Source organism: Myxine glutinosa, chromosome 9, assembly GCF_964187855.1.
Source record: "Myxine glutinosa chromosome 9, kmMyxGlut1.1, whole genome shotgun sequence".
Taxonomy (NCBI): domain Eukaryota; kingdom Metazoa; phylum Chordata; class Myxini; order Myxiniformes; family Myxinidae; genus Myxine; species Myxine glutinosa.
The window spans coordinates 107318112-107336123 of record NC_136269.1 but is presented as its reverse complement, the minus strand read 5'-3'; the positions used below and the strand labels follow the sequence as shown (position 1 = coordinate 107336123).

Sequence of the window (18012 nt, the reverse complement as noted above, 5' to 3'; positions counted from 1 at the left end):
GAAGGCCGTCCGTGGCTGGGCCAGGACGTGCCTCGCGTGCCAGCGCGCCAAGGTGCACCGGCACACCCAGGCCCCGTTGGCCCCGTTCACGGTGCCGGAACGCCGGTTTGACCACGTCCACGTGGACCTGGTGGGACCTTTGCCCCCCTCGCGGGGTTTCACCTACGTCCTCACCATGGTGGACCGCACCACCCGGTGGCCGGAGGCCGTGCCCTTGGCGTCGACAACGGCGGCCGATGTCGCACAGGCTTTCATCGCCACCTGGGTCGCCCGGTTCGGCGCACCCTCAGACATCTCATCCGACCGCGGCCCCCAGTTCACCTCGGAGCTCTGGGGGGCGGTTGCGCAGGGGCTCGGTGTCCGGCTGCACCGAACCATGGCCTACCACCCCCAGGCTAACGGCCTGTGTGAGCGATTTCACCGCTCATTGAAGGCCGCGCTCCGGGCCACCCTCCGCGACGGCGGCTGGGTCGACAGGCTCCCCTGGGTCCTGCTGGGCCTCCGGACGGCGCCCAAGGAGGACCTGCGCGCATCCGCGGCGGAGTTGGTCTTCAGGCAACCGCTGCGGGTGCCGGGCGAGTTCCTCCCCGACTCCACAGCACCATGGTCCGCGGCACAGCAGCGCTCCGCTCTGCAAGAGACCGCCCAGAGGTTCGCCCCGGTGCCAACGGCATGCCACGGGCACCCACCGACGCACGTCGCCCCGGAGCTTCGCACGGCGGAGTACGTCTTCGTCCGCCACGATGCCCATCGGACACCACTGCGGCCCCCGTACGACGGGCCTTTCCGCGTGCTGGAGACCGGGGCGAAGCACTTCACCCTGGACATCGGCGGTACTCCTGACCGCGTTTCGGTAGACCGCCTCAAGCCGGCCCACCTCGATGTGGACCATCCACCGCCAGTGGCCCGACCCCCACGTCGGGACCGCCCTCCTGCGGGCGGACCCCCGGCACCGCCCAGCCCCGCCGCCACGCCGCCCCCCGGTCCTGCACCCATCCCAGGGGCAGCCAGGGGCATCCCACCTGGCATCCCTGCACCCCGGACGCCGCCGATCGCCAGGGGGCGCTTCGGCCGGGTCATTCGTCTGCCCCGCAAACTGGCCCTCCAGGTGCGCGGGAATTCTGGGGGGGCGCGTGTGGCGGACACAAAAGCCCACTGGCGTGGTGATATCATTCCACGCACCAAGTGGGCGGTGGCCACGCCCGAGGGGTAGGCGTGGCCTCATGATATACACCGGGCGACCAGCCCGGAGCATTTCAGTGTGTTACAGTGTAGTCTTACAATAAAGACGTTTATATGTTACCGCTTGTCCGCTTCCTCCTTGCTCACAAGCAGGCCGCGTAACGCCGCGCTTTATTGTAATGAAATTCCATTATTTTTGAAGCCTTATTATTATTATTATTATTTTTATTTTTTTACTTTGCCGGGAACCGAGCCGATCCGAGATCCCGTTATGAAAATTAAAAATTTATCGAGACGGTTCCGAGACGGGATTTTGAATCTAGCTAACAGCCCCAAAAGTGAGTGTCCCAGAGTTTTTTTTTGTTGAAGCTTTGACTGGAGGCAGCAGTATTAAAGGTTTGGATTCTCAATTTCTTGAAGTCGAGTTAGTCTCTGGACAAATGTTATGTTGCAATCAAGTAATTGATAAAAATGCAGTTGACTCATTCACAACCTTCAAAAATAGGGGTAATATATCCCTGGGCACTCACCTGGTAGCATAAAGCAGGATAACCCTCCCCCACCCCATATACCCTCTCAGACCCCAATTTTTCTAATGCCTTGAACAAACATTGGTACATCACAGGTGATGAAGGTTGTGGTGAAGTTTCATTGAAATAGTGTGTGTCGTTTCAGAGAAAAGAGCAAATACCTACTTTGGGGTACAACCCCCTTCCACTCCCCTGTCGATCCCCTTAGACCCCGATTTTTTAAATGTCATGAACAAACTTTAGTCACAACATAACAAATATCATTTGAGCCAAGTTTGGTCACAATCCCATCAGCGGTTTTGGAGAAGAAGTTGCAAGTGTTGACGGACTGACTGACGTATGACGCGCCATAGCATAAGCTCCCCAGAACTTCGTATATAATTAAGATCAGTGTCATTTTATGGATACTGTCTGTCCATATACCATGACAAACATCCATTTTTCATTAGTCGTGAAGAAAAAATCAAATTTTGTTGAAAAACATGGCAAAAGTTGATAACGTCCACATTTTTAAATTATTGAAGGTAAACTGGATACAGCACAAGAAGTTTTTACTTTTATTTTCGTTTAGTTTTTGATTGCTACCCTTCTGAAAGTAATCATATTACCCAATAGAAATTCTGTGGAAAGTGTGGTGTGTTTGCCCAGTCTAACTGTATTTCCCATAAACCACCGTACTATAATTGGAGGAAATTGATAGGCAAAATTCTGCTCAAATTGAGCATATTGTTCATAACATACAAATCTACAAAGCATATTGCAATGCAACCAGGCATTGGTGGACAATGGCCTTGCTCGGACGTATTGTACCAAGAAAAACTGAGTGGCCTGATTGGCTGAGTTAAAAAGCTGTTGGTGGGAAAATGTTTTTTTGCACATAAATTCCAACGGCTTTGGGAACCTAGCGAGTTAATAATGTGAATAAAACCATGCTTCAAATTAATATATTACTACAAACACAGGAGGGACAGAACCGACCGAACCTCGGCATGAGAGGAATATAAAACATATTGATCCACAATGGCTTTCCAGGACAAATCACCCTACATTATGACCACAGATCCTTATACAGCAGAAGAAGATCTGGGAAGTGTGAGATGCAACTATATAAATCAAAATTACTAGGGAAGGATACAAGAAAAATGGAATATAGCTTGTCCCTAGTAATAGTGCAGAGATGGCATTGGTTGTCCTCACGGTTCTCGCTCTTTGCCTCAGGACCGATGCAAAGAGGTGATCCTCTGACCGAGCTTGGCTGTGATTTGGCTTTTCTCATGCTTTCACCCCTGCCCTTCACTTTTAAAGGGGTGGGTCGAAACGTGCCTCCACCAGGCTAACGTATGGCTCCAACCACTCTGTGTCCCCTGGGGTGATGAGTTCGTTTCCAGGGCGATGTGGAAGCGCGGGGAATAGTAAATAAAATGATAATGAACGGAACGTGGAGAACGGGGAAAAACCGGATCTGGTACATTCAACCAATGTTTGCCTATTCACAAAGTATGTACACACAGACATGGCAGTATTTACATTGACATCAAAACACAAAGGGGTGTGAACGTTTCAATATTGTTCTTATGCGATGAATATATTATTGCATTATACACATGCTAACTTGTGTGGAGTATCGTTGAGAGAGAGGAAGACAAATGATGAATTGCGAAAGATGATGGGAATAGAGCCTGTGATGGATGCTGTGAAGAGGAACAGGTTGAGATGGTTTGGTCATGTGTTGAGGAAGGATGAAAGTGACTGGTTGAGAAGAATGATGGAAATGAATGTAGAAGGAATTAGAGGACGGGGAAGACCGAGAAAGACTTGGCTAAAGATGATGGAAGAAGCAATGCGGGCAAGGGGGTTAACAAGGGAGATGCAGAAAATAGGGCAAAATGGAGAAGATTGTCATGGGGACCGCAAGGCTAACCCCCGCTCTAGCAGGGAAAATGGCCTTAAAATGCTTCTTCTTGTTGTATACACATGCTAACTTGGTATTTGCCATTCTAAATGTCATCATTGCATGGGGCACCCTGTATTATGCCAGTACACGTTTTGCACTTGATTTTTTTCATGCTTTCATGGAAACTTGCGATGGCCACAAGTTTTCTAAAAATGCAGGGCCATTCATATACACCAGAATATTTTAAAAGTAGATCGTCAATAGCACTGATTATATGATTGGAATGCTGGAATGATTTGGAATTCAACTGCCTCCCCTCCCTCGAAACCACAGAGAGAAATCGAAGCTATGAGATGTCATCTTTTGTGGAAACCAAAGGCATGGAACAACTTACCAAATCCCCTGTGGAGTTTGTGGAGCATCCTTTACAAAATCTAACTTAGAAACTTTTTTCAAAGATTTCTCTTTTAATTTTCATCTATTGTGTGAAAACCTTGATTGTGTTTACCTGCACCCCTTACCTTGCAATGCACTTGTACTTTTTTCAATGGTTGTTCTATTAACAACACTCTCAGGTACAATAAATGGCAGATGAGTCGAATTTATCCCAAGGGTACTCGAGTGGATTCTTCTAACTACATGCCACAGGTGTTTTGGAACACTGGCTGCCAGTTTGTGGCCCTCAACTTCCAGACTGTGGGTGAGCAAACAATAAAGTTGATTGACATGTAGAATCAGTTCTGAGTCGGTTTGGTCAACCCTGACAACTTGCCTTGAATTAAAACGAGTTACAGAGAGGTTACTAACTTCCTGAAACATAGTTGAACATTTTGTCATTAATGCTTGGAGACTAGAGTTCAGATCCTGCATTCCCAGACATTCCCTCCTCTCCTCCCTTTATACTTTCACAGATCTGCCAATGCAGCTCAACATGGGCAAGTTTGAATACAATGGACGCAGTGGCTTCATTTTGAAACCGGAGTTCATGCGTCGGCCAGACAAGCACTTCGACCCTTTTTCTGAAAATACTGTTGATGGAATCATTGCCAACACTATCTCCGTTAAGGTAGGGTAATCTTTGGAAAGCAAGTGCTCATGTATGGGATATTCACACACATGATTGCATGGACCTCATCGTTCATAATTCTTCATGGGATTCCATTTGCTGAAGCAAAGTCTACTTCTTTTTGTCAGATTGACTGAGCACGATAGCTCCAAACTGATGAGTCTCAAACGGCAAAACATGTTCTTGGATTATATTGTTATTCAGACCTATGTAATACAATACTCCATCAGTAGATGGTGGGTGAGAGTTGTTTCTTTGTGCCTTATTTGTGAAAGTAACGTGAGAATTGGTGGAAAGGCAGATAAAGTCATTTAATTATTCCCATGCATGTTGGGGGGAAAAACCCAGGGGATTTTGTAATCATATCTGTCCGTCCATTCATCACGCTATCTCCTCCTAAACAATTGTGCAGAAATTCACCAAACTTGGTAGTTATGATCACCACATGGCAATAAGGTACCAGAGCAGTATCATTTTTGACCCTGCCCCCAGTGACAATAATCTCTATTTAATGCATTTTAAATTCAGGCTTTAACGCAACAAAATGTGAAAAAGTCAAGGGGTGTGAATACTTTCTGAAAGCACTGTCCATCAGAGACATACTTGACAAGGCCCCACCAGGTCGTTGAAGAACAAGACAGGTTTGGGAGTTCAGCCTTGAGGTTGGCAAGATGTTGTTTTATGGCTTTCCTGAAAGTGGACACATTTGTTCAGGGCTTTGTGGAATTATCTGAGGTTGCCTTCGGTCAAATTTAACTTCCATGTAGATGAGACAAATTGTTTTGAAGGCAACCTGTTTGCCCAATTCAGCCTGGTGTTGGCTTAGCAGTTAGGGTGCCGGCTTGGGATCCTAGGATCCTGGGTTCGAATCCCGATCGATCGCTAAAATTAACACCAGGGGGGTTGACTCAGCCTGTCATCCTTCCGAGGTCGGCAAATTGAGTACCAGTTTTCTGGGATGAATAATCCCGGTGTGTACCCCGGTTTAGAATAGGTACACCGTATTCCTGCGCATCGTAAGAGGCGACTAAGGGTTGGCGCCAGGAAGGGCATCCGGCCATAAAAAAAATTGCCTCAAACAGGGAACCATGATTGTCATGGGGCCCCCAAGGCTACCTGCTCTAGCAGGGAAAATGGCCTTAAAACGATCATTCATTCATTTCATTCTGTGTGCCCAATTCGGTGTCGGGAGCGGACTGAAGATATTCTGGGTCCTCCGGCAATAGGGGTTTTTGGACTCTCTCGATAAAATTTTGAATGACACTCAGTGCAAAATAAAAGTGTCATGAAACAACCATTTGTGCGTAAACATGCAGAATAATAGCGAGACCGTGATTATAAACAAATACACTTATAAATGGAAGAGGAGGAGAAGAGCAGAATACTAATTTACGAACCAGAAACTGGTGCACCTCATGTTGCAGAGCACAGAACATACATTTATACAGTTCAAACCGTCATGGAATGCTTTGTACGTGAGTATATAATATGGCAAACGTCATTGTAAGCGGCCTGATATGGTATATACATGTAATAATAAAATGCACACACGGACAAAATTATTACTTCTTCATGTCATTAAAAAAAACAAAAAAACTGACAAGTCTGTCAAAAAAAAAACTGTCATTTACCTGAAGATTTTGCCGAAAAAAAACAACTGATCACTTTAGCCGAATTATCCAAAATAAAGGAGATGGCGGGATGTTCAGACCGACCAAATCAATTCACAACATCGTCTATTGAAAACCAGAAATGTTTTTTTGGTATTTTTTAGCACGGGCACCTTGATGGCCTGGGCCCTTGGTCGGTACCCTAATACCCGGATTTTCAGTCTGCCCCTGTTCTGTGTACCAGGGCCCAGGGGTAAGAGGATAAGTATGATAATTGCAGATGTAATGGTATAAATCTGTACATAAGGGAAAGCAAGCTTGTTTGGAAATATTCCCAGGCAGTTTTAATTTCAGGAGAGGTGGACGGGAAGGACCAGTCCTGACATGAGAGGGCAGCTTGCAGTCCCTGCCAGACAGAGGGTGAACTGCCAGAGTTTATGGCACTGACGTAGCTCTCTGACAATATCCAGGGAGATTTTGACTCTAACAAGCACATGATCATATGAACCTATTGGTACAGAAGAGGGACCGCAGACATTAGAAGGAAAATTTGTCATTCCAGGGGGGAGGAATAGTCCAGGAGGGAGGACGTGGTATTGGTAGAAATCCGGATCGGAAAGTTCACTGATTGGGTGAGGCCCATGGAGTCACAGACGTCCTTTGCTGCAAAGGCATAGCTGATTGAAGAGGTACCAACACCCAGCCAGTTAGCATGGTGACAGTTGAAATCACCACATAAGAGGAAAAGAGAGTTGGGATGGGTGGTTATAAGATGATCCATGTTGGCAGAGAGGGAGGTGCAAATATAGTCTTCCCTGTTAGGAGGACAGTACAGCACACAAACAAACAGGAGGTGTTTGCGGAGGGGAAAGTGCATACAAAGGTACTCCTGGGGGTTAGGAGAGGGAAGGGTAGCACACGGACATTGAGAAATTGAGTTATCGACACAAGTTTCAACTACACCACTGGAATGGGATTCAGGACTGTCGAACCAGAAAATAAAATACCCAGGGAGAGACACCAATTAATCTAGCTGGGACATCCTGTGAGAGGACAGATTCTGTTAGGCAGATAATGTCAGGTTTACCAGTGGCAGCTTGGATTGAAAGATCTGGCAAATTGGATCAACGACTTCAGATGTTGGAGACCCTTGGAGTTAGAGATGGGGGAGGAGGTGCTTTTGGCAGGGAAGGGAAAGAGGGGAGGGGTGGTGGAGCATGGAAAGTGGGAGGCGGGAGAATGTGGAATTGGTCCCTGGCGAAGTGGGAAGGAGTGTGATGCTGGGGGAAGTGGAAAGGAGTGAGCACTCAATACGAAGAACAAGCAACACAAACAGATAACATAAACTATACGGTAACACAGACAAATCCAGAACTTTTTGGAAACCAATCTCATAGAGGACTAAGAGAAGCAACGACGACCAGGGAACCCATCTTATCCTCTCTCTCTCTCTCTCTCTCTCTCCCCCCCCCCCCCCTTCTTCCATGGGCCTAGTAGCCCTAGACTTTGCAGATAAATATTGCATTTGGAAATTGGAGGAATTAATAAATTACAATTGGGAGAATTGGACTGCATGCTGTGATTTGAATAATACTTGTGGGTGCAGGTAATTTCTGGCCAATTTCTCTTGGACAAGAAGGTCGGCTGCTATGTGGAGGTGGACATGTTTGGCCTACCAGTGGATACAAAGCGTAAGATCTACAAGTCCAAGACAGTCACAGGAAACTCCCTCAACCCTGTGTGGGATGAGGAACCATTTGTCTTCAAAAAGGTGACCAATTCTTCTGGGTCTGTAGAGTTTCGGTAGAGGGAGGGGGGAAGTTTTACCTAATGATATTATATTCCCTCTTTTGCCACAACAGCTCAGCAAACTCATATTTCTCAGCAAGTAGAGTAATAATGCCTTGTAGAAATAGTTGCTAATTCCAGCAAAGAACTAGCAGTCTGCTTTGATGGCAAAAGAGGATAAAAACATAAGACTAGAATGTTTAAATGTATCTGCCATAGAAATCTCAAAGTGCTGACATTTCGGGCTTTACCCTTCGTCTGAGAAAAGGAGCAAAGGTCCGGTGAAGGGTAAAGCCCGAAACATCATCACTTTAATGATCTCTTAAGGTGGATAACTTTAACCATTTTATTCTCACATATTTAAAATAACGCCTTTGATTTGTAGGATTACACACCAGGAAGAATGTCCTTAAAATGCTTGCCAATATTGGTATTTTATAAACAACTTGCATATTTTCCCTATCCCTAAAGGAGCTATGTTCTTGACAGGTTGTGCTGCCCACCTTGGCAACACTCCGCATAGCAGTATTTGAGGACAATGGCAAGCTTGTGGGACACCGCATCCTGCCCGTATCGGCCATCCGCCCTGGTACACCTCACAGCACTATATTTATACATATAATAAATGGTGCATTTGAATTAGATGTTTTTCAAATTTCCAGAAAACACTTGAAGATGTGGAGAGGGAAGTTGTGCAGAAATTTGATTGATAGGTTAGTGATCCTGATTATTTTGAATACTTTTATTAAATAATTATAATATTATTCTTACAAATTATACAATTGACAATTATGTTATTATCATTATCATTATTATTACAATAGAAATTATATTAATAATAAAAGCTATAGTTGAGCTGAAAATAGCATATCATCTAAACCACTGGCAGACATCGAGGAAGTCGACAAGCAATCATTGGATAGGACAATTTATGCCATTGACAAATAGCTTCACAAGATGGGGCCTTGGTACCAGTGTCTGCGAAGGGCCTGTGGAATGTCCAAATAGATTGCGTATACCTTTTGCTTTAATTTCAATGCATCAGCTGATTGTTAGCTTGGCAAAAGAAGCCTATCTAGGATTAAGTATCCAGGGTAGAAGGAAAACTAATGATCAGAGGTCAAAGAGTTGGAAAACAACAATGTTATGATTTATTTTGTAATAGTGAGGCAATGTGCACCTTGCAGGAAAGGTAGGAGAAGAATTGCCTGCGAGCCCATATCACCTCAGTCCTTGTTATATGTTCACTATCCTGAATGTCTGCATCTGAAGGCTCTCTGTACATACAAATAAGAGATGTATTTATTCGCATTACGCGTGGGAATAACATACGAGACGGTAAATCTAGTAAATAAAATTAATCGAATGTCTGTCTGTTTGTTCGCGTTTTCTGCAAAGACCACTGTGTCGACAACCACCAAATTTGGTACACGAACAAAGTCCGACCCAGGGATTGTCCTACGGGTATTTTCATCCGCAACCTCGGCCTTTAAAGACCCCTAAGGCCCTGTCTTACATGCTTTTTACATGCCTGAGATATTAGATTACATGCTTGAGAGAAGACTTTTTACATGCTTAGGAGATGAGACACCTTAAAACCCCAAAGACCTATAAAACGCTGAACACCCTTAATATCCTAAAGATCCCGAAGAACCTTCAAGGCCTTTAAGTTCCCAAAGACCCTTAATATCTCCAATACCCTTTAAGACTCTGAAGACCCAGAAGACCCCTAAGATCCTGTATACTCCTCCAAATATACTCCCTTGAGCAAATATACTCCTCTAAATGTACATCCTATTGTTTAAAACAAGCGATTTTGATCTGTATATAGTACCGATATAGTTGTTTAGTGAGCATGTTCCTATTGTCTGACAACAAAACATTTTGAATATCTCATTTTATTAAGTTGTGATGATTTTGGGTGATCGGGACAATTGGTGCGTTTTAACTAAGGCCGTTATAAGTTCCCATTGGCTGGAGTTTGAATATTACAAGTCATACAGATTAAACAAATGCATTTAATTAAATTCAGATTAGCCACACATTCAATTATACAAGTCAGAAGGGCGAAAAAACGAGACTTGAGTCGTTACGGCACATGTGGGGAAGTTGTACCATCATAAATGAGGGGAGATTTCCCTCGTGGTCCCCCTGTACTGTCCCTCCTTTCTCCAGTGGTCCCCCTGTGCTGTCTTTCCCTCGTGGTCCCCCTGTACTGTCTTTCCGTCGTGGTCCCCCTGTGCTGTCTTTCCCTCGTGGTCCCCCTGTACTGTCTTTCCGTCGTGGTCCCCCTGTGCTGTCTTTCCCTCGTGGTCCCCCTGTGCTGTCTTTCCCTCGTGGTCCCCCTGTACTGTCTTTCCGTCGTGGTCCCCCTGTGCTGTCTTTCCGTCGTGGTCCCCTGTGCTGTCTTTCCCTCGTGGTCCCCCTGTGCTGTCTTTCCCTCGCGGTTGTCAGCTCTTTCACGAGCCTCGATTCAGTATACAAAAAGAAAAGAAAAGAAGAAGTTCCATATATACAATGCCTGCCATGCAACCCACGTGCCTCCATCTTCAAACCGCCACATGCCAACGTGTCAACCTCCAACAATCACCTCACTCACAATAATGTGAGTCGTTTTGCTGTTTGTTTGTGACCTTACTGCTTTGAGCTCCAAAGGTTAATTTCAACAAAACTTTGTACGATCAGATGTTTAACCACGATGCACCTGAATAGGGGTTTGAAACAGTCATGAGTACGTAGGTCATTTGGCCTGTTATTGCCGTGTTGCACTCCCGAGTTAATTTATTAATGAGCTAGAGTTAATTTCTTTCATACAACTTCACTCCTTTAGACCCTTAAGACTCCTTAGACCCTTTTCAACTCCTGAGACCTTCACATCCTTTTGACTTTATACCCATTATACTTTACTAGCGGGGTCACCCGTGGGAATCCCACGGGCATGGATGTGTGTGACATTTCGACATATTGAGTTATATGCTGCACATTCATTTTTACAAAATGGTTACTGGCAAGTCATCAGATCCAGAAATGGTGTGATGAACACAATTTATTTATTTCACATAATATGTGACCCCTCACTCCTCTCCACCTGACACTCTCCTGTCTCCACCTGACACTCTCCTGTCTCCACCTGACACTCTCCTCTCTCCACCTAGCACTCCTCTCCTCTCCAAACCCTCACATCCCTCTCCTTTCCAATCCCTCACCTCTCCAATCCCTCACACTCCTCTCCTCTCCAATCCTTCACACGCCTCTCCAATCGCGCCTCACACTCCTCTCCAATCGCGCCTCACACTCCTCTCCAATCGCGCCTCACACTCCTCTCCAATCGTGCCTCACACTCCTCTCCAATCGTGCCTCACACTCCCCTCCAATCACTCCTCTCCAATCGTGCCTCACACTCCTCTCCAATCACGCCTCACACTCCTCTCCAATCGTGCCTCACACTCCTCTCCAATCGCGCCTCACACTCCTCTCCAATCGCGCCTCACTCGCCTCTCCAATCGGCTTTCCCCGTCTCGTTTCTCTCCTTTTTCTCCCGTCTCGTTCTTTTTCTTGCTCCAAATCGGCCCGTCGGAATCGGAAATCGGCCCGTCTCGCCCGTTGGCCCGTCGGAATCGGAAATCGGCCCGTCTTGCTTTTGTGCTTGTGCGTAAATAAATTGTGTTCATGACACCATTTCTGGTGTTGGGCTAGCGGCTAGGGTGCCGGCTTAGGATCCTGGGTTCGAATCTCGGTCGATCGCCGAATTAATGCCAGGGGGGTTGACTCAGCCTGTCATCCTTCCGAGGTCGGCTAATTGAGTACCAGTTCACTGGTAATTCCCTGTTTGTCGTTGAAGGCGGCAAAAAGGGTTGGCGTCAGGAAGGGCATCCGGCCGTAAAACATTGCTTCAAAAAGGGGACAAAAAAACAACAACTACCACGGTCCCCGAAAAGGCCAACCCCCGCTTTGCGGGGAAAAATGGCCTCTAAACGGTGGTTTTTACACCATTTCTGGATCTGATGACTTGCCAGTAACCATTTTGTAAAAATGAATGTGCAGCATCTAACTCAATATGTCGAAATGTCACACACATCCATGCCCGTGGGATTCCCACGGGTGACCCCGCAAGTTTGCATTGACGTTCGTCGATGGACTCGTTCGCCCGTCTCATTCGTTTTCTTGCTGCATCCTGTTCAAGTCTGCGTTCTTCATCGATCGTCTCATTCATTTTGGAAATAGAAGTTTCCACGCAGCGCATGAATTGTCACGATCCTCAAGAGGAATTTGTCTCGTAATCATCAAATGATAAATGGCAAGTAAATTATATTGTGGAAAATTAAAGATTTCAAATAAACCTATTTAAAGTGTATTCGCACATAACTAATTTTAAAAAACGAAGAAATATCTCTCGGTAATTTCCTGAAACATATTTTACTTCCGGCTAATAATGTTGAATTAAATAAAAACGAAGAAATATATGTCGGCATCATTGTTGACGTTTTTGTGACGACTGTCATCAAACGAAAAAGTAATATATCTTAACGGAAAAGCAAAAGCGAATTTTTAATATATATGTCGACACGTTGCCGTCGGTGTCATGTTGGGCGGTGTATGATACACCATGACGCGATTTTAAAAAATATATCTGCATTTTCCCGCGTGTGTGGAATGTTCTCAATTATTGCTGACACCGACTCTAAAACCATCGATAAAAATGAAATCATATGGTGAGTTAGATTGGAGATAAAGGCGTGAGAGAGACTCAATGGCCTTGAAGTTACAGGCATTTGAGAATTCATTTCGTTCTATAAACGGCAACTTTCATCGGATTTTCTTCTCGTTTTTTTTCAACCGAGTCTAAAACTATGTTAGCGACTGTGAAAAATGAAATGATATATCGAATTTAAAATAGATATCGACACATTGCCGTCGGTGTCATGTTGGGCGGTGTATGATACACCATGACGCGATTTTAAAAAATATATCTCTGCATTTTCCCGCGTGTGTGGAATGTTTGTGGAAAATTAAAGATTTCAAATAAACCTATTTAAAGTGTATGCGCACATAACTAATAAAAAAACGAAGAAATATCTCTCGGTAATTTCCTGAAACATATTTTACTTCCGGCTAATATGTTGAATGAAATAAAAACGAAGAAATATATGTCGGCATCATTGTTGACGTTTTTGTGACGACTATCATCAAACGAAATAGTAATATATCATAACGGAAAAGCAAAAGCGAATTTTTAATATATATCGACACATTGCCGGCGGTGTCATGTTGGGCGGTGTATGATACACCATGACGCGATTTTAAAAAATATATCTCTGCATTTTCCCGCGTGTGTGGATTGTTCTCAATTATTGCTGACACCGAGTCTAAAAGTAAAACCATCGATAAAAATGAAATCATATGGTGAGTTAGATTGGAGATAAAGGCGTGAGAGAGACTCAATGGCCTTGAAGTTACAGGCCTTTGAGAATTCATTTCGTTCTATAAACGGCAACTTTCATCGGATTTTCTTCCCGTTTTTTTTCAACCGAGTCTAAAACTATGTTAGCGACTGTGAAAAATGAAATGATTTATCGAATTTGATTTGAAATAAAACTGGGGGAGAGCAAGACACCACGGGCCTACAAAACAGGACTCAAAGCTATGCGAGTTAATAAAATGGTGGATATTTGTTTATAGCCACTCCCAGAATGGGTGGAGCTATGGGTGGAGCTACTCTGCAAACCGAGTAAGCCACACCCCGGACAGACACCCAACAGATAGACAGACAGACAGACAGAATCATCTACGGCTATTATAATATAGATACCTTTATACCCATTTTATACCTTCATACCCATTTCGACACTTTTGAGACATATACACTTTCTTCGACACTTTTCAGACCAATAGACGTTTTCGGACCCTTTTGGACAATTAAAGACAATTTGGACACTTTAAGACCCTTTGGACATTTTACACCCCTTTTGCTCATTTGCCCTTAAAAAAAAAACCCCACCTTTCGAGGCCATTTTTCCCCGCAGAGCAGGGGTTGGTCTTTTTTGGGCACCGTGGTCCCCTTTTTGAAGCAATGTTTTATAGCCGGATGCCCTTCCTGCCGCCAACCCTGTTTTTTTTTTTTTTTTTGTATACAAGATCGAGGCTCGTGAAAGAGCGAACATTAATCACACAGAAAGACAAACCGACACATAAAACATATAACATCGGGAGCGGTAGACAAGATGGGGAGAGAGGGGGAAGGACACAAACACAACATTTGAGAGCAGGGACCGAGAGACATGGAGACATCGAGAGATCTGAGAGAGGGCGAGGGCTTTGGGGGGGGGGGGGGGGGGCGTGGGAAGGGGGCGGTGGGAGAGGTATAAAACATATGGACACTGCCAGGACTTCCAGGAAAGAAGTTGGAATTTCAAACAAGGTGGATCTGGGGTGAATTAGCGGGGGTAGAAAAGATCAAGGTTTTGGATGGGGGAAGATAAGAGATGGTGGTGAACAGCTGTTTTAAAGACCTGGAGGGAGGAGTGGGATTGAAGGGAGTGAGGGAGTTTGTTCCAGAGGCGGGAGAAAAGAGGAATGAAAGAGTGAAGGTGAGCAGAGAGCCGAGATTTCGGCAGTTTAACCATCAGAGGGTTGCTGGCAGATCTTGTGCGACCTGTAGGAATATTTGGGGGACAGAGCACAGAGAGAGCTGGGGGTGCAAGGCCGGAGAGGAGTCGGTAGAAGACAGAAAGACCACCTACCTGCCTGCGGTGAGTGAGTGAAAGGCCCTCAGAGATAGCTTCATCGCGGGAGATTCCAATAATTCTGAAAGCTTTGGTTTCAACAGCGTGAAGCCGAGCTAGGTGTGAGGCAGGAGCACCGGCCCATAGGGGAGAACAGTATTCCATTGAGCTGCGGATGAAAGCCTTGTATGTGGTGAGGAGCTCAGGTGTGCCGAGGAAGGACTTCGCACGACGGAGGATGCCCAGTCGGCGACTGGCTTTGGAGGCCAGCTTGGAAATGTGGTTTTCCCAAGAAAGATCATGGCAGATAGTGAGACCCAAAATCTTGAGCGACAGAACTTCTTGGAGAGGATTGTTGAGAAAGTAGATGGGAGGGTTGTCCAGTCGATCTTTTCGGAGAGACATAGTAAGAGTGTGAGATTTGTCAGGATTGAAAGACATGTTCCACTTGTTTGACCAGTCTGTGATTTTGTCCAGGTCTTCAGAGAGTGAGGAGGCAGCAGACTGTTAGTCGCCTCTTGCGACACGCAGGGAATTACCAGGGAACTGGTACTCAATTTGCCGACCTCGGAAGGATGACAGGCTGAGTCAACCCTCCTGGTGTTAATTCAGCGATCGACCGGGATTCAAACCCAGGATCCTAGGATCCCAAGCCGGCACCCTAACCGCTAAGCCAACACCAGGCTTTACAACGACATTCATTGGCAATGGACAAATTTATAAAGTTAAAATTTATCTTAAGTAAAAGCTATAAACTTAATTTTTTTTCTTAAAAACTTATAAACTTAATATAAACAAACTTAAAATGAATCACAACCAGCAGTTCCCCCCACACCTCTCCCTCCCCTTTGTATAAATATTGCAAATTGGTATCACTTATCTTAAATATCCTAGACTAAAGGAATATGTTTTTCAAGCTAAGGCTTCCCTGGATAAATTTTAATGAGTATCATGCATTATTGAAATTGAATTTCAGCTTGAATTGAATTTTGAATTACAAATTGAATTTCAGAATTTCATGATTTAAATAATCGTGTATGTTTTTTTTTTTTCAGGCTACCGGCAAATTTGCCTAAGAAATGAAAGCAACCAACCTCTCCCGCTATCATCCCTCTTTGTCTACATCGTCGTAAAGGACTACGTTCCTGATGCTCTTGCAGGTTTTGTGATGCATTGCTTCATTAGAGGCTTTCGTATTCATTTGATCTACGCTTTGCACTCGCATTTACATTCACTGCCATTGAGTTATGAAATGACAATCAATCTCTGCATAAATTACTGTTAAAAACGGTTGTTAGATATCTACTGTCGAGGCTTTTGGAAGAGCTAGTTGACAGAGGTGGTTGGTTATCAGAGAAGCGTAGGGGACATGTGGACAAAATACTAAAGGTGGGCGCGATTCGGAAAATTTTAAGGCCGCTTACCGCTTATCCGCTCCGCCAGCCCGTGTAGTCCGATTCGCTTATCCGCTTCAGCGGCCGAAAATCTTAGTCCGCTTACCGGTTATCCGCTTATCCGCTTCGATTCGATTTTTTTAAAGCGCTTCGACGTTTTTAAAGCGATTTTTGACGTTTCTAAAGGGAATTTAATGCTTTTTAAGCCTAAATAGCCATTTCTAACTACTACAAAGACAAACAAAGCTTTTAAGATCAAAAATATACATTTTTATTTAAATAAAATTTATTCAAAATTTATTGAAATAAAGTTTTCCACTCGACTCTACTCTACTCTACAGTTAATTTAAATATAATTTTAATATATGCAAGTTACATTAAAGAAAAATCAATTTGCCCGTCCTTTCTTTGACAAGAGAGTCTACTAGTCAACAGACTAGCAGTCTGTTGACTAGTCCTCGTCTTCCTCCTCCACCTCGTGGGCCTTCTTGAGGATTTGGAGGTTGCCCTTCATGAAGACGAGGGCCTCGAAGTTCGGTGCAGCCAGGGCCGACCTCTTAGGCCTGAGGATGTCTGACCCGTAGCTGAACACGCGCTCGACCGAGGCAGAGCTCGGGAGCGGCGTGTTATGCCTGAGAAATAGAGTTACCCAAGCATCACGGAACTCGAGCGGGAAGAGATTGGGCGAGAGCCCCGGGTTCCCCCCTCAGTGGTACCTCTGGTAGTGCACCTTCAAGTTTGAACTTGATCCGGGCTGGGCTTTGAGTGTCTTTGAGCACTTGGTGCACGTGGCCTTGCTGTCCACGACCTTGAAGAAGGGGGCGATGTGCCTCCACTTCTGGCTGAGGCTGGAATTGTCTGTGTCCATTGTCACGTTGATCTCAGCCGACTCGATTGAGTCCAGCGACATCCTGCTCTCGCTGCGCGCGAGCTGAGGGGTCAGGGCGCAGATCTCCTGACTGTCCTCCACGTCCCCCATCATGTTGACCGCCGGGTTGTGGATGTCGCTGTGCTGGGACTGCTGGTTTGCGTCGCTCGTGTGCCTGTCCCTGGCACTGCCGCTGGGCTGGAGAGTCAGAAATCTCTCCATCTTGACGTTATTGCCGCTCTAGCGTCCAATAAAATATTCAGTTTTCACTTATTATTCACTTAAATAAATATTCACAATTCTAGAGTAACGGCTCAGGCTAACAGCTGATTTAGCGAATCGCGATGCGCTTTAATTTTTCGGTAGTCCGCTTACGCTTATCCGCTTCGGTTTCCGGCGGTTGTTCCGATTCGCTTATCCGCTTCGAAAACGTTAGTCCGCTGCAGCGGATAAGCGGATAAGCGGACTTTCGAAGCGGACCGCCCACCTTTGCAAAATACCTGTAGGTGCATTACAGAAGGGGAGTGGTAGGAAGGAAAATGAGTCATGGGTCAGTAAGAGTAGAAAGGTTCAGCAGTGTGTTTAGGAAACACCAGAAGGAGGTGATTGGCAGAAATTTTGATGGAATGTAAGGGCATGAGACAAATGACAGAGGGAGTTGGTTCCACAGATTAGAGAAAAGGGAGATTAAGGAATGGAGGTGAACATCGAGCACATTCATTGAAGAATGTGTGTAATCTGAGAGAGGCTGTGGATATGCAGGGGTGAGAGAGGTCAAGCTGAGCTAGGCCAGAAGAGAGGCATTGGAGAATTGAAACGTCAAAACCTTGTTTTTGTATACACAGTCGAGACTTGTGGAAAAGCAAGAACACAGAACAAACCAGGACATAAAAGAAGGAAAAGAACAGTGGAAATAAGATGAGATCGGGATGTGGGCGGGGGAGGAGGGGCACACCAA

General features: G+C 45.3%; 1 protein-coding gene across 1 annotated transcript in view; it reads left to right on the top strand.

Moving 5' to 3' along the window:
- The window catches only part of LOC137435114 (1-phosphatidylinositol 4,5-bisphosphate phosphodiesterase beta-1-like), a 244230-nt gene that overhangs the window by 149383 nt on the left and 76835 nt on the right, over window positions 1–18012 (top strand). The window contains exons 17-22 of the mRNA XM_078785120.1: window positions 3940–4024; window positions 4182–4306; window positions 4518–4672; window positions 7889–8053; window positions 8560–8659; window positions 15848–15952. Coding sequence (XP_078641246.1) covers window positions 3940–4024; window positions 4182–4306; window positions 4518–4672; window positions 7889–8053; window positions 8560–8659; window positions 15848–15952 — 735 coding nt within the window. The remainder of the gene's footprint in view (window positions 1–3939; window positions 4025–4181; window positions 4307–4517; window positions 4673–7888; window positions 8054–8559; window positions 8660–15847; window positions 15953–18012) is intronic.